The sequence below is a fragment of the Gorilla gorilla genome, chromosome 19, assembly GCF_029281585.2.
Source record: "Gorilla gorilla gorilla isolate KB3781 chromosome 19, NHGRI_mGorGor1-v2.1_pri, whole genome shotgun sequence".
NCBI lineage: Eukaryota > Metazoa > Chordata > Mammalia > Primates > Hominidae > Gorilla > Gorilla gorilla.
Window position 1 is genome coordinate 36444901 of NC_073243.2, and position 16506 is coordinate 36461406.

A 16506-nucleotide genomic window follows, 5' to 3' on the forward strand; every position below is an offset into this window, starting at 1 on the left:
GCTGGGGCGGGCAGGAGCTGACAGCTTTTCCCGTATCTGGGGCTCACAAGCATCAGGTGCATGGCGGGTCACCCTCCCGACCAAGGGTGTTAAGCAGGCTCGGTCTGAGTTCTGGGTGCGCCACGCCTGCCTTTCTGGTCTCTGCAGCAGCAACCCCAGCACCCTCAAAGCCTAGCGACCGAGAATGGGAGACCGTGAAAAAAACACGCGGCGGCAGGCCACGCCCAGAGCAGGCCTGCGCGCGCGCGCGCGCGGCCTCCCTCTTCCGGCCACGGGAGCTGGGGGCGGGGCCGAGAGCTGCGTAGGGCTCCGTCGTGTGGCGAGCGGCTGCCTCCTGCCTGCGACGAGCGGCGGAACCCGCGGGCCGCCTCGCAGACTGCTACCCCGCCGCGCTCGCGGCCGCCTGCGTCCTCCTCAGCAGCCCTGCGACAAGTCCCGGCTCCTGCTGCGATTATATTATTTTTATTTTTAATTCACAATTTCCCCTGGCCCTCAAAGCGTTTTTTTGTTTGCGGGCAAGAGGGAGTTAGAGGAGGGTAAAAAAGACTTTGAATGTGGGGCAAAGATGGAGGAAGGCGTCCAGGCCCCAGACTGGGACAGTGATGAAACTGTGATAGAGGGTTCAGTGACGGAGAGCGACCTGGAAGAAAAGGAGCTGAGAAGGTGACCATCATTAGGGCCACAGTGCCTCAACCCTCGCGCCAGGGCGGCCCAGGTGCCCTCTGAGGGGGTCAGAGTTTTGAGTGGAGATCGTGACCAGAACATGTGCTTGTGGGCAGGATCAGAGCCTTGTGGGGCAGCCGTGCCTGAGCTGAGAGCTTGTAAATAAGCAAACACAGTCTGTTCCCATCTACCCCCAACCAGCTAGGGATAAAATGAGGTTTGTACTAGGTGGCTTTATAGCATTTTTCAGAAGGCTTTCCTTTTGGGGGCTTTAAGTCTTTCTGCACAAGCAAAAAAGATCTTGGGTCTGAACTTAACTGCGTTTTGTTTCAAGAGACTTCATTTTGCTTCAAGAGACTCGTAGCTCAGTTCTAGGAAAACGGGTAACAGTTTCTCTCAAGAAAAGAATGTGTGATGGGGAAACTGGTCCCTGCCAAACTGGAAACGAATAGTTTTATACGAATCCAAAAAAGTCGGTATTTCAGGTTATCAAAACCTTTCTCTAACATATTCTCTGTGCTAGACACAGGGAAAAGAGGGCAGGGATGAGGCCACTAGGTCTGCTTCATATGTGCTCAGGGCTGTGTCTGGGACTTAAGTTGGATCGTACACAGAATTAGGTCATTCTCCTTTCCCTCTCTCTCTTCTCCAGGATTCTCCTGCCTCCTTTCCTCATCATACCCACTTGCCAGTTCATATGATCAGAAAGACAGGTTTCTTTGAGTGTTAGCCTTTTCACTATACAGCAGTTCCTTACAAGGGGGACAGCCTTTAGCACAGAGTTAAGAAAAGAGAGAAAAAAGGGGGATTCTGTCCACACTTCAGGCAATACAGACCCCTTTTCCCAGTTCCTCTGGTAGACACTTTCTCTTGAGTTTTATGTTCCCCAGTTGCCATGGTTGGTGTCTGCTCTGAGGCTAGGGCCAGCCTTGGGGCAGGGCTGGGAGGTAAGAGAGAAAGCAACATAAAGCCCTGGGCTTTGTCCTATACCTTCTGGCATGCAGGGGTCATTTTCCTTGGTCTTCTGGATAAAAATAGGTTTACTGTCTGTGCCCACTGGATGGTTCAAAGCTGAAAGACAAAAAAGAACCAAAAAACAAAACCGAAAACAAACTGAAACTCGTCAATAAATGGGTTGTTATTAAGATTTCACCTTCAGTCCCCAATCTACCTGCTATTGTTTACTTTTCAAGGTTCTCGAGTAGTTTTTAAAAAATATTCATTCGGAGTTTTTGGTTGTAATGAGAAACAGGCAGAGGTTGCTGTGAGCCAAAATGACTCCACTGCACTCCAGCCTGGGCGACAGAGTGAGACTCTATCTCAAAAAAAATAAAAAAATAAAAGTACCAGCAAGACTTTCTGTTGAACTAGACAACTGATTCCAAAGTTTATATCGTAAAATAAATAAGAGCAATTAGGGAAAGTCTGAAAAATAAGAACAATAAGGAGGTAATGACCTATAGGATATTAAAATATTTTCTGATATAAAATATTTTAAATATGATACTGGCACATAAAGTGACAGATCAATAAACAGCATAAAAACCCCCAAAATAGAATCACGTATATATGGGAATTTAGTGTATTACAGAGGTGGCATCTCAAACCAGCGAGGAAATGATGGGATTTTTCAAAAAATGATATTGGGATGATGAAGGATGTATGTAGAAAATAGTTTAGTTGAATCCATATTTCACACTGTACTCCAAAAAAAAATCCATATGAATCAAAGATGTAAATGTTAAAAAAAACCCAAAAAGTATTACCAGAAGCCAAAAAGGGATTCTTTTATAACTGTAGAGGAAGAAAGACATAATTATAATACAAAACTCAAAAAATTTCAATTATCAAGATTACAAACACATATACTCTTTGACACAGTGCTTCTATTTTTAGAAAATAGTGTTACCTCTGTCTTCCAATATATATACACTTAGAAAATATCTCTGAAAGAATTACAAAACAATCGAACACCTTGGTTGCCTGTGGGAAAGAAAGCTTATATTTGAGGGGACAGAGAGACATTTTACTACATACCCTATTATATTGTTTGTTTTGGAGACAGGATCTTACACTATTGTCCAGTCTGGAATGCAATAGTGCAGTCATAGCTCACTGAAGCCTCTAACTCCTAGGCTGAAGTGATCTTCCTGCCTCAGCTCCCTGAGTAGTGAGGACTATGAGCATGAGTAATCATGGCTAGTCTATACTGGTTTTTGAATTTTGAACCATATAAATATATTGTCTATTCAGAAACACTATAGGAAACATGAGCAATGAAAAGAAGCATGAATGAGATAGAAATCTGACCTAATTCTACCTGTATTAAGACTTTGGTATATTTTCTTCCAGCTTTCTATGTATGCTTTTGTGTGTGCACCTATAATTCTTTTACAAAGTTTGAATCAATTTGTACAAGTTTACAGTTTTCGCTTAACATTATTTTTAAACATTTGCAATGTCATTAAAATTCTTCCCTAAATTATTGATAGTTTTCTGTCATAAAGGGATAATTTATTGAAGCATTATATGATTTTAAAACAAAACATTTAGTTTGTTTTTAATTTTTTGTTATTGCAAATAACTCTGAGATAATTTCCTTAAGCATAAATTGTTGGGGTTTTAAAAAATAATTTCCTTAGGAAAGAATCAGGACTATTTTTTTTTTTGAGATGGAGTCTCGTTCTATCACCCAGGCTGGAGTGTAGTAGCATGATCTCAGCTCACGGCAGCTTCCATCCACCCAGGTTCAAGCCATTCTCTTGCCTGGGTCTGCTGAGTAGCTAGGACTACAGGCGCACACCACCATGCCCAGCTAATTTTTGTATTTTTAGTATAGATGGGGTTTCACCATGATGGCCAGGCTGGTTTCGAACTCTTGACTTCAAGTGATCTCCCCACTTCAGCCTCCCAAAGTGCTGGGATTACAGGCGTGAGCCACCGTGCCCGGCCCTTATTGGTACTTTTATTGGCATAATGTTAAATTTTTACGTTTACATATTAGAATATTAACATATTTATATTAGTTTTTTATTTTTAATTAAGATTTTAGTAGGGGCAGAAATTCTGCCTTTCCCCTCATAGGGCCCTGGTTAAGCCTAAGAATTAAATATGAAATATATTAAATACTTTAAATATTAAAACTTATGTAAATTTAAAATAAGTTTTATGGGACACAGGAGTCCTCATAAGGAAATGAAGACCCAAAGAAATGGCAAAACCTGGTTGGGCATGGTAGCTGATGCCTGTTATCCCAGTGCTTTGGGAGGCTGAGGTGGGCAGATCACTTGAGGTCAGGAGTTTGAGACCAGCCTGGCCAACAAGGTGAAATCCTGTCTCTATTAAAAATACAAAAATTAACCGGGCATGGTGGCATGCACCTGTAGTCCCAGCTACTCAGGAGGCTGAGGCAGGAGAATCGCTTGAACCTGGAAGGCGGAGGTTGCAGTAAGCTGCGATTATATCACTGCACTCCAGCCTGGACAACAGAGCAAGACTCCCATCTCAAAAAAAAAAAAAGAAAAAGAAAAAATTAAAAAAAGAAATGGCAAAACCTATGTGCTTTTGTATTGGGTTAAACAAAGAGAGGCAGTTGTGGAAAAGTAACTAAATTATGTAGGGAGGCTAAAGGAAGATAAGAATTATTTTAACAAGATCTGTTTGTACAGAATTCTCTTGGCTATTGAGAAATGTTTCTTTTCTCCTTCTACAGGGAGGGCATCTTTTACATAGGAGTTTTTATCTCCTGTTTTCAAGAAGAAAAAGGGAAGCATCTGCTGTTTTTCAAGTTGCCTTTAGCTCAGAGTAATCCGTATGTCACAGTGGCTTATTTTGGGGTGGCATATTCTGTCACCCTTCAAGGAGGAATTTACATAAAGTTCACCTTTTTAAGAGTATGGTTCTGAGTTTTGACAAACATAATTGTGTAACTACTATCACAATCAAGATATAGAAGTGTCATTATCCCCCAAAATTCTTCCATACCCCTTTTGTGTTATTTTTAAATTAAAAAAAAAATCACAAAATTTGGTTGGGTGCAGTCGCTCACAGCTGTAATCCCAGCATTTAGGGAGGTCGAGACCTGAAGGTCAGGAGTTTGAGACTAGCCTGGCCAACATGGTAAAACCCTGTGTCTACTAAAAATACAAGAATTAGCTGGGCCTGATGGCGGGCACTTGTAACCTCAGCTACTTGGGAGGCTGAGGCAGGAGGATCACTTGAACCTGGGCGGTGGAGGTTGTAGTGAGCTGAGATGGTGCCACTTCATTCCAGCCTGGGTGACAGAGTGACTGTGTCTGAAAAGAAAAAAACAAACAAACAAAAAACCTCACAACATTTTAAGAGATAAACTTACCCTTTTAGGGACATTAATAGATAATTTTACTTTTTGGAGGAACATTAGTAGATGGTTTACTTCTTGGAAAAATGCACTATAGCTATGGTATAATTCATATTCTAATAATGAATTTTTGATCCTTAGTAATGGTCAGTAGAAAAGAGCCAAGAAAATGCTTTTCTTTTTATAGCAGGAGCCTGTACTCACTCTCACAGAGGGTGTGTTATAATAGAAAAGTTAAGGATTAGAGTCCTTTTCATTGCCAACTTTTCTGATGCTGAGAACTGTTAGAAAGTTTTGTGTGTGTGTGTGTTTGAGACAGTGTCTCACTTTGTCACTTAGGCTGGAGTGCAATGGCCTGATCATAGCTCACAGAAGCCTTGAACTGGCCTCAAGCCATGTTCTTCCTTCAGCCTCCTGAGTAGCTGGGATTACAAGCGTGAGTGATAGTACCTGGCTTAATTTTTCATTTTTCATAAACAGCCATCCTAATGAGTATGAAGTAGTATCTTTGTGGTTTTGATTTGCATTTCCCCTATGATTAGTGATGATGAACATCTTTTCGTTTTGTGTACTTGTTGGCTATTTGTATTACCTCTTTGCAGAAATGTCTATTCAAGTCTTTTGTCCATTTTCCCGCCATTTAAATAGAAAAGATAAATATTTTAGTTTGCCTAATAGCATACTCATGGTATATCATGCTTATTTTCATAGCTCTGTATCCCTTACTAGATTTGGAGCTTCTTGGGGGCAAGGACTGTGTGTCTTCTGTCTTTGTTACCGTGATGTTCCCTTGAACATAGTAAGAAGTAAATCCAAAAATTAAAGGAATTCTGGGCCAGGTGTGGTGGCTCATTCCTGTAATCCCAGCACTTTGGGAGGACAAGGCAGGATCATTTAAGCTCAGGAGTTCAAGACCAGCCTGGGCAACGTGATAAGACCCTGGCTCTAAAAAAAAAAAATTAATTAAAAAAATAGCCAGGCATGGTGGTGCACACCTGTAGTCCCAGCTACTTGGGAGGCTGAGGCAGGAGGATCTCTTGAGCCCAGAGTTTGAAGTGAGCCAAGTTCATGCCACTGCACTACAGCTTGGGTGACAGAGAGAGACTGTGTCTCAAAATAAATAAATAAATAAAGGAATTCTGTCAGTGCATACTATGAAAATATATACTCAGATATAATCCTGGGATATTAATTTCAAGTTCTCTGGTATAGAGAAATGTGAAGGGAAAAAACCCACCAAGCACTGGTCCCTCAAATGATCTCATTTTATCTCTTTTCAAAAAGTTATTAAGGTTTATTAGACTAGAGACAATGATATTTGTCCCTTACCCCCAAATATTAAAAAACAATAACAGAATATTTGTAAAATTAACATGATGAGTCTTTATTTTTCATCTTGGATGTGTTTTCAATCAAAATGTACATTTCTGAATAACACTTTGAAATAGAAACATTAATAGTGGTATAACTAAGAATTTTAGCAAGTTTTGGTATAATAAAAATGATGGGTAAAATGTTAGTCTTTGTTTAAGACACATTAACAGCTTGTGCCTTCCCTTTTGGTATTTGAAAGGTTGCTGTTTGATCAAGACGCATCTCTTAAATCTGAGTTCGGTCTGCATCCTGATACAAGAGGAATGTGCAAAGGTGAGAATGATTCTTTTCATTAAGTAGTCCCTTTAGTTTCCCAGTTAGTCCTCATTTAATGTCATTGATAGGTTCTTGGAAACTGAGACTTTAAGCAAAATGAATTATAAGGAAACCAATTTTACCATAAGCTAATTTGTATAAATAACAGTTAAGTTTTTATAGCATATTTCTGGTCACAAGAACATCACCGAACTTCTAAATAAACACCAAACACTTCTGATAGTAAACATTGAAATAAATATGAGCTATACATACATTTAAGAAAGATTAATACAAACAAGTAACATAATTGTTAACCCAGTTATTCCACTTCAGGGTTGAGTGTGACCAAAGCCTATCCTGGCAGCTCAGGGCTCAAGGCAGGAACCAACCCCAGACTGGAGGCCATTCCATTGAAGAGCCTGTGCTCAGGGCTCAAGGCAGGAACCAACCCCGGCCTGGAGGCCAGTCCATTGAAGAACGTGCACACACGCGCGCGCACACACACACACAGACACACAGACACACACACGCACTTGTATTGGGACCATTTAGACATGCCAGTGAACCTAATAGGCACATCTTTGGGATGTGGGAGGAAACTGGAGTACCTGCAGGAAACCCATGCAAACATGGGGAGAACATACAAATTCCACAGAGAGTGGCCCTTGCTGGGAATTGATGTTGTTTTTTTTTTTTTTTTTTTTTTTTGAGACAGAGTCTCACTCTGTCGCCCAGGCTGGAGTGCAGTGGCACAATCTCAGCTCACTGCAACCTCCGCCTCCCCGGGTCAAGCGATTCTTCTGCCTCACTCTCGCGAGTAGCTGGGACTATGTGCACGCACCACCACACCCAACTGAATTTTGTATTTTTAGTAGAGACGGGGTTTCACCATATTGGCCAGGCTGGTCTTGAACTCCTGACCTCGTGATCTGCCCACCTCAGCCCTCCAAAGTGCTGGGATTACAGGTATGAGTTGATTTTTTAAAATCAATGTTGACATGAAGTTATTCAAGGACCTGCTGATTACCATTTCATTAACTTCTCTTTTCATCCTTAGTCTTGTTCCTTAATTTTACACAGACTTAGTTTATTAGGGTCTGTTAGACTAGCGACAGCACTGGGGATCATAGCTTCCAGAAGATGCTTAAGATTCCTAGAAAGGGCAACGGAGGTATTGAAGTGCCACCCATATAGCCTTTTTCCTCTTCCAAATCTCTAGCCTAGCCCTAGAACCTGTCTATTTGTAAAAGTAAATAATACTTTTTAATAACCAGTCTTATTTTTCCATATTAAAATTAGGGCACACACATCCTTAGTAAATATGCATTGTAAATGTGCCTTTCTTCTACCAATTCACCAAACATCCTGAGGCCACTTCTAGGTTGATTTAAACATTTCTAGAAAAATCTATCACTGATAGTCACTGTTCAGAAAGAACCAGTTCTGCAGTAGTTGTTTAAATGGTAGGTTGTTTCTCTTTATGATTTCTTCCTGTGAGCCTTTAAAAAAATCTTTTTTTGGAGGATGTCTGGAAATAAGTGTGAAATAGAAAAAAAAATTCCTAAACACCCACGAAGGTTTTCTAACTTTTGTGTATTTATGGTTCACAGTCTTTTCACTGTACATCATCTCACCTGATACCTAAGTGGGAAGTTACAGTTTCATCTTGGAATGCATTTTCTCACATGTAATTGGAAGGGACAGTGTGTAATATTGATCTCCAGGATGCCTTCTTATGATATATAAAGTACCACTAGAAAGGAGTTAGAGGTCTGTTTCAATATTCCAACCAAGTTTTTAAATTTTCTTTTCCAAATGGATAAATCTTTACTATGTCGCTGGTTATTAAAAATACTAAAATATAAAATTATATCATGTAGAAAATGAAAGGTCATGTTCCTTACTCTTCCCTATAATTCTACTCCCAATGATTGCCAGTCTTTAGTATTTGTGTATCCTTCTAATCTTTTGTATGCCACTATAAATATCTTTTTTCATAATTGGTATCATATTCTACATTTTTTCTTGTCTATATTTATTTACTTCAACCTTTTGTTTATTTACTTTCATGTTAAAGAAGTTTATTTAAGCACAAGATCCATGATTCAAAAGGAAAACTATCTAGCAATCATTTTTTAGACTCATTTATTTCTACTAAATGACAGATTGTTCTACATTCAACAGCTACATACAAAAAAAGTTATAAAATTGTCCTTGGTTTTGCAATGATAAATGAAAAACATTAAAATTCTCCAGTCAAACAAGGCATGCAAGGATTTTTATGTTGTTATTTTTTGTGTTAAAATAGAGCAAAATAACTTACTGAATTATAAAGGTAAGAGCTGAGTGAGCATGCTACTAATGGAGAAAGTGGGTATTTTCACAGAACCAGGGTTTTTTCCCATCCCAACTTCATTTGATGTCAATCAAAACCTTTCAATGGCCATATAGTAAAACAAAAGAATGCAATATGTTTGTGTACATACACTAGTTACTTTATGTGCAGTAAAGCAGCGGTCCCCAAACTTTTTGGCACCAGGGACCAATTTCATGGAAGATAATTTTTCCCAGGATGGCGGTTGGGGGTATGGTTTCAGGATGAAACTGTTCCATCTCAGGTCATCAGGCATTAGAGTCTTATAAGGAGTGTGCAACCTAGATCCCTCACATGTGCAGTTAACAGTAGGGTTTGCACTCCTATGAGAATCTGATGCTGCTGCTGATCAGACAGGAGGTGGAGCTCAGGTGATAATGCTGGCTTGCCTGCTGCTTACCTTCTGCGGTGCAGCCTGGTTCATAACAGGCCACGGATGGGTACTGGTCCGTGGTCCAGGGATTGGGGACCTCTGCAGTAAAGGAATAGAGAAGGGAAAATGAAAGAATAAAGAAAACTATGCTATATTAGGATATGGTAGAATGAAATTGTTTTGTAGTTGAGAATGTATTTCTGGTCTGTAAAAATGGAGTTATGGAATCAAGTAGCAGGTTTTCTTTCTTTTTTTAATTTTTAATTTTTAAATTTGTGGGTACATAGTAGGTGTATATATTTATGGGGTATATGAGATATTGAGGCATGATAATCACATCAGGGTAAATGGGATATCCATCACTTTAAGCATTTATCCTTTATGTTTCAAACAATCCAATTATATTTTATTATTTTACAATGTACAATTAATTAATTTTGACTATACTCACTCTGTTGTGCTAGCAAACAGTAGGTCTTATTCATTCTTTCTATTTTTTTGTGCCCATTAACCATCCCTACATCCTTCTCAGCCCGCAATATTTTTCCCAGTCTCTGGTAACCATCCTTCTACTCCTTATCTCCCTGAGTTCAATTGTTGTGATTTTGGCTCCCACAAATAAATGAGAACATGTGAAGTTTGTATTTTTGTTCCTGGCTTATTTCACTTATGACCTGCAGTTCCATCCATGTTGCAAATGACAGAATCTCATTCTTTTTCATGGCTGAATAATACTCCACTGTGTATATATATCACATTTCCTTTATCCATTCATCTGTTGATGGACACTTAGGTTGCTTGCAAATCTTGGTTATTGTGGATAGTGCTAAAAAAAAACGTGGGAGTGCAGATATCTCTTTGATATACCAATTTTCTTTCTTTTGGAAAGGAAAATCCCAAATACCTAGGGGTGGGATTGCTGGATTGTATGGTAGCTGTATTTCTTTTTTTGTGAGGGATTGCCAAACTATTCTCCACAGTGATTGTACTAATTTACATTCCTACCAACAGTGTGTGATGGTTCACTTTTCTCCACATCTTCAGCAGCATTTGTTATTGCCTGTTGTTTGCATAAAGGCCATTTGTAACTGGAGTCAGATGATATTTCATTGTAGTTTTGATTTGTATTTCTCCAATGATCCATGATGTTGAGTACCTTTTCATATATCTGTTTGCCATTTGTATGTCTTCTTTTGAGACATGTGTGTTCAGATCTTTTGCCCATTTTAAAATCTGATTATTATATTTTTTTTCCTATAAAGTTGTTTGAGCTCCTTAGGTATTCTGGCTATTAATTCCTTGTCACATGGATAGTTTGCAAATACTTTCTACCATTCTGTGGTATCAGGGTAATACTGTCCACCACTGGGACAGACCTAAAGTACTCCTGTGGCTACCACCACTGGGACAGATGTGGAGTACCCCTATAGCCACCACCATTGGGTCAGACCTGAACCCAGCACGGTACTGAGTCTTGCCCAAGGCCTGCTGTAGCCATTACCTGGCTACCACCTATGTTCACTACAGCTCTACAATCAGCAGGTAGCAAAACCAGCCAGGCTTGTGTCCTTCCCTTCAGTACAGTGAGCTCCCCAAATCCTCGGGCAGGTCTAGAGATGTTGTCTGGGAGCCAGAGATGGGAATCAAAAACCTTAGAAATTTACGTGGTATTCTATTCTACTGTGGCTGAGCTGGCACTCAAACCATGAGACACAGTCCTTCCCACTCTTCCTTCCTGTTTCCATAGGTAGGAGAGCCTCACCCCATGGCCATCACTACCATAGGCCCAAGAGGAATACTGCCAGGCTACTGCCAGTGTTCACTTAATGCCCTAGGGCTCTTCAGTCAGCTTGTGGTGAATGCTATCAGGTCTGGAACCCACCCTTCAGAGCAGTGGGCTCCCCTGTGGCCCAGGGCAGGTCCAGAAATGCTGTTCAAGGCCTTCTTGAATCAGTGATCCCAAAAGGCTGCCTGGTGCTCTACCCATTGTGGCTGAACTCACACCTAAGGTGGAAGACAAAGTCCCCTTTACTTTTCCCTCTACCTTTCTCAAGCAGAAGGCCTTCTGCACCTTCCTCACCATAGCCACCACAGCTGTCAATGTGCTGGGTCTCACATGAAACCACATGTCAGAATCTTAGGTTTTCTTTTAAGTAGACACCTCCTATCTGCTCTTGGAACACATCACGTGTATCTTCATCCACCATTTGTGTTTGTGTTATTGTTTGCCTGTCAAATTGGAATCTGATCTGTCTCGTTGACAAACCCTGTCATTCACAATAGGCTTTCATTAGTTTACTAAGTGGTGTATGACTCCTAATCCTAAACTGTACTGTATGACCATCCTGCCTACTATTTTCAAATTAATATGGTCATTGTTCTTAGTATTGACTCCTTGGTCAACAAAAAGTCCTTGGGGATTTTGTTGACCATCGCAGTCATTGGAGTCTCTCCAGCTGCTGGTATACAAAAGAGATACTAGGTCCATGTTAGAGTCTACCTCATCCTTTTACATTGCTACGTATTATTCCATTATATGAATGTACCCTATTTAATGAATTAATGATACTTAATGTTTCTCAATACTATTACAAAATATGAAAATATTAATACTTATACCTTTGCCTGCTTTTCTGATTTTTTCCTTAGAATAACTATCTAAAACTTTGTGCTCAGCTCTTGACATATATTTCCCCCTAAAAAGATGTCTCCTTCTCCCTACAACCAATGCAGGAAATAATTCAGTCTGTGTCAAATAAAAAGTATCTGATTTAGTTTGCATTTTCAAGGAATACCAGTGTTAGGCCTATTTTAATATAGATAATTCATAATTATTTTTTGTGTCTGAATTGCCTGCATCTGTCTCCAAATTATTTTCATTTTATTATTGATTTGTAAGAGCATTTTATATATTAAAGATAGCAAATCTTTGTCGTATATATTGTGAATAGTTTTACCGAGTTTTCTGGTTATCTTTTAATATTATTCATGATATATTTTGCAGTGAAGAAATTTTAAGTTTTTGTGTAGTAAAAGCTGTTGGTCTTCTCTTTTAGGGTTTCTTCTTTCTCTATCAGACTTAGAAATACTTCAGTGACCTCAAAACCATAAAGATACATTTTTAATCTTTATTTCCATTGATTATATTTATAGCTTTTATATTTTTAATCTTTGGAATATTTTGGCATATGGGAAAGGTAGGGCTCAAACTTTATTTTTTTGAAATGGTTAACCAATTTTCCTAATATCATTTATTGAATAATCCATCTTGTTGCCCCAGTTTAAAATACCATTGTCATATATTAAATTTCCATATATATGTGTGTATGTATGTCCATTTTCTACTCATTGTTTTGTTTCATTGACCTATTTGACTATTTCTGTGACTATTTCATCAGTACATTATTTTATCATCCTTAGCTTTAGTATAATATATTTCTATATATGGTAGGGAAGATATCCTGTTATACAGAGTAATTGGCCACAGCATTCATCCTAAGTTTCTTTGGTACAAACAGCAAGCTCAATGCAGTATGACACTTTAATCACAGTGTTCTTCCAATTTACCTTCTTCCAACTTTTGTTAGTGGGATTTTCTCTGAACTGGGTGGTTTTCTGGAATTCTAATGGAAGAAATGTATATATATATATATATATATAATTATTTCTGAGAGATCTCTTCCTTTTCCTGTGTTGTGTGATAAGCTGTGTCTTAGTCAGTTGGGGCTACTATAACAAAATACTATAGACTGGATGGTTTGATCTATAGATACTTATTTTTCACAGTTCTGGAGGATGAGAAATCCAAAATCAAGGTGCTGGCAGATTTGGTTCTAGGTGAGGACCCTCTTCCTGGATTGTGCAGATGGCTGCTACATTGCTGTGTGCTCACATGACCTCCTCTTTGTGCTCAGGGAGAGAGAGCTCTGGTTTTTCTCTCTCTTTTTATAAGGATATTAATCTCAGGAGGGATTATGAGGGCTTCACCCTCAATACCTCATCTAAACCCAACTACCTCCCAAAGATCTTACCTTCTAATATCATCACATTGGCGGTTAGGGCATCAGCATATGAATTTGGCTGGGGCGGGTGTGCACAGACATTCAGTCTATAACAAGCTGTTTACTACTGTTTGGGTTTCCTTGAATCCATTCCCATCTTTTGATCTATAGGGGGTATATTTCTATATTCCTTTCGTTTCCATTGTTGCTTCAGATTTTCAAAAACCAAAAATCTAGTAATTTCTTTGCATATTTTTCTATGAACTTGGAAGGTTAAAAAATATGGGCTCAGTTTGCCATTTTGGAAATAAAAACTGTGGCTTTTTTGGACTATGTACTAGTATTATGAGTTTCAAAAAACAATCTAAAATGAATTTAAAAAGGAATTTTTAAATTATTCTAGTGGTGTGTAAGTCTATGTACTTTCTATGCATATTGATTGCCTTTATTCATCCTGAGACAAATAAATATCAAGTATTATTTCATTCAGTGTAGTATATGTGTTTCCTCTTAATAATTAAAAAATATTAACACATAAAAGTGGCAGTTAAGAAATTGTGATATGCTACAAACATATGAAAAAAAGCTCAACATCACTGATCATCAGAGAAATGCAAATTAAAACCACAAGGAGATACCATCTCATGCCTGTCAGAATGGTGATTATTAAAAAGTCAGGAAACAATAGATGCTGTCAAGGCTGTGAAGAAATAGGAATGCTTTTACACTGTTGGTGCGAATGTAAATTAGTTCAACCATTGTGGAAGACAGTACAGGGATTCCTCAAGTATCTAGAACTAGAAATACCATTTGACCCAGCAATCCCATTACTGGGTATAAACCCAAAGGATTATAAGTCATTGTACTATAAAGACACATGCACATGTATGTTTACTGCAGCACTGTTTACAATAGCAAAGACATGGAACCAGCCCAAATGCCTATCAATGATAGACTGGATAAAGAAAGTATGGTACATATACACCATGAAATACTATGCAGCCACAAAAAGGAATGAGATCATGTCCTTTGCAGGGACATGGATGAAGCTGGAAGCCATCATCCTCAGCAAACTAACACAGGAACAGAAAACCAAACATTGCATGTTCTCACTCATAAACGGGAGTTGAACGTTGAGAACACATGGACACAGAGAGAGGAACAACACACACCAGGGCCTGTTGGGGGTTGGGGGGTGAGGGAAGAGAACTTAGAGGACGCATCAATAGGTGCAGCAAACCACCATGGCACACGTATACCTATGTAACAAACCTGCACGTTCTGCACATATATCCCATTTTTTTTTAGAAGAAATGAAAAAAGAAATAATATACTAGATGATTCTTGATAACATTTTGCATGCCTATAAAATTATTGGGCCATTGTCAAAGCAGAGCAATACAACTGTTGCAAATGATTTATGATTATGTTTCACTCTAGGCATGCCTTCTCCTGAGATTCAACTTGGATTTAAGCTCAGAGAGGATCTGCAAGAGCAAATGAATAAAAATAAGATGATGCCTGTTCTTAGCGAGGATACAGTATTACAGGTGTGTAGCATGTTGATTGAATACATACTCATTACAAATTGGAAATGCTATCACTCAGAGTGGCAAATTACTAATGATAATTCTTTTTGTCTATATTTTGCTTCTTTCCTCTTCGTATTAATTTTTATCTCTTTCTTAACTAGTCATTCTATTTCTTTGTTGCAACTTTGATGAAAACAATTGTTTTAGAAGGGAGAATTTAAAATACAGTTGATCCTTGAACAATTTGGGAGTTAGGGATGTTGACCCTCTGTGCAGTGAAAAATCCACATGCAACTTTTGACTCTCCCATAACTTAACTACTTATAGCCTACTGTTGACTGGAAGCCTTATTGATAGTCAATACATATTCTTTTATATGTATTATATACTGTATTGTTACAACACAGTAAGATAGAGAAAAGAATGTTAAGAAGATCATAAAGAAGAGAAAACATATTTACTATTCATTAAGTGCAAGTGGGTCATCATAAAGATCTTCATCCTATTGTCTTCACATTGAGTAGACTGGGGAAGAAAAAGAGAGAAAGAGGAGGGGTTGGTTTTGCTTTCCCAGAGGCGGCAGGGGTTGAAAAAAATTCATGTATAAGTGAGCCAACACAGTTCAAGCCTGTGTTGTTCAAAAGTGAACTGTGTTTTCTTTTGTCCACTCTTACACCTCTTATGTTTTTCACCCTTTGGTAGAGATGCAGATATGAGAGGAACAGACGTTAAAATAGGATGTAATAATTACGATTTTCATCTCCATTTTATATTAGGGATTCTTCTTAAACTTGTGAAGAAGATATAGCCTGTATGGTATAATTTGAGATATAGGCCACTGAAAAGACACTTCCGTTGTCTTATGTGTGTGAGTGTATGTATGTGTATGTGCCTGCCCACACACACACAAAGAATTTTTACTTTTTTTGTCTTTTAAAATATGATTTTGACATTTATGTCATTTCAAACTGCATGTAGATTTCTGAGAATAAATTTTTTTGGTGTACAGATTATTATCACCTGGGTACTAAGCATAGTACCCCACAGTTTTTTTTTTGTGAACCTTTTCCTTCTCCCATCATTCTCCCTCAAGTAAGCTCCAGTATCTGTTTTTCCCCTCCTTCTGTCCATGTGTTCTCATGATTTAGCTTCTACTTGTAGGTGAGAACATGCGTTATTTGGTTTTCTGTTTCTGCATTAGTTTGCTAAGGATAATGGCCCCCAGTTTCATCCATGTTGCTGCAAAGGACATGATCTCATTCTTTTTTATGGCTGCATAGTATTCCACCACGTGCCACCATGCCTGGGTAATTTTTGTATTTTTAGTGGAGACAGGGTTTTGCAGGCTGGTCTCAAACTCCTGACTGCAAGGGATCTGCCCACTTTGACCTCCCAAAGTTCTGGGGTTACAAGCATAAGCCACTGCACCTGGCCTGTTATTCTTTAACTTTTAATAGCCATTTTGACTGGTGTGAGCTGGTATCTCATTGATTTGCATTTCCTGAATGATTAGTGACATTGAGCACTTTTTTGGATGCTTGTTGGCCATGTATATGTCTTCTTGTGTAAAGTGTCTGTTCATGTCTTTTGCC

The 16506-nt window shown here is 38.8% G+C and overlaps 1 protein-coding gene across 10 annotated transcripts in view; it reads left to right on the forward strand.

Annotated features, from left to right (window-relative positions):
• The first annotated feature begins 286 nt into the window (after nucleotides 1–286).
• The window catches only part of ANKRD31 (ankyrin repeat domain 31), a 184938-nt gene continuing 168718 nt past the window's right edge, over nucleotides 287–16506 (forward strand). For 6 of the 10 annotated variants that reach the window (XM_055367811.2, XM_055367818.2, XM_055367813.2 and 3 more), the window contains exons 1-3: nucleotides 351–663; nucleotides 6576–6649; nucleotides 14823–14932. In XM_055367811.2, the coding sequence (XP_055223786.2) occupies nucleotides 566–663; nucleotides 6576–6649; nucleotides 14823–14932 (282 nt within the window). In that variant the 5' untranslated portion in view covers nucleotides 351–565. Of the gene's footprint in view, nucleotides 881–6575; nucleotides 6650–14822; nucleotides 14933–16506 lie in introns of all 10 variants that reach the window. The other 4 variants (XM_055367816.2, XM_055367815.2, XM_055367812.2 and 1 more) reach the window with 3 other exon arrangements.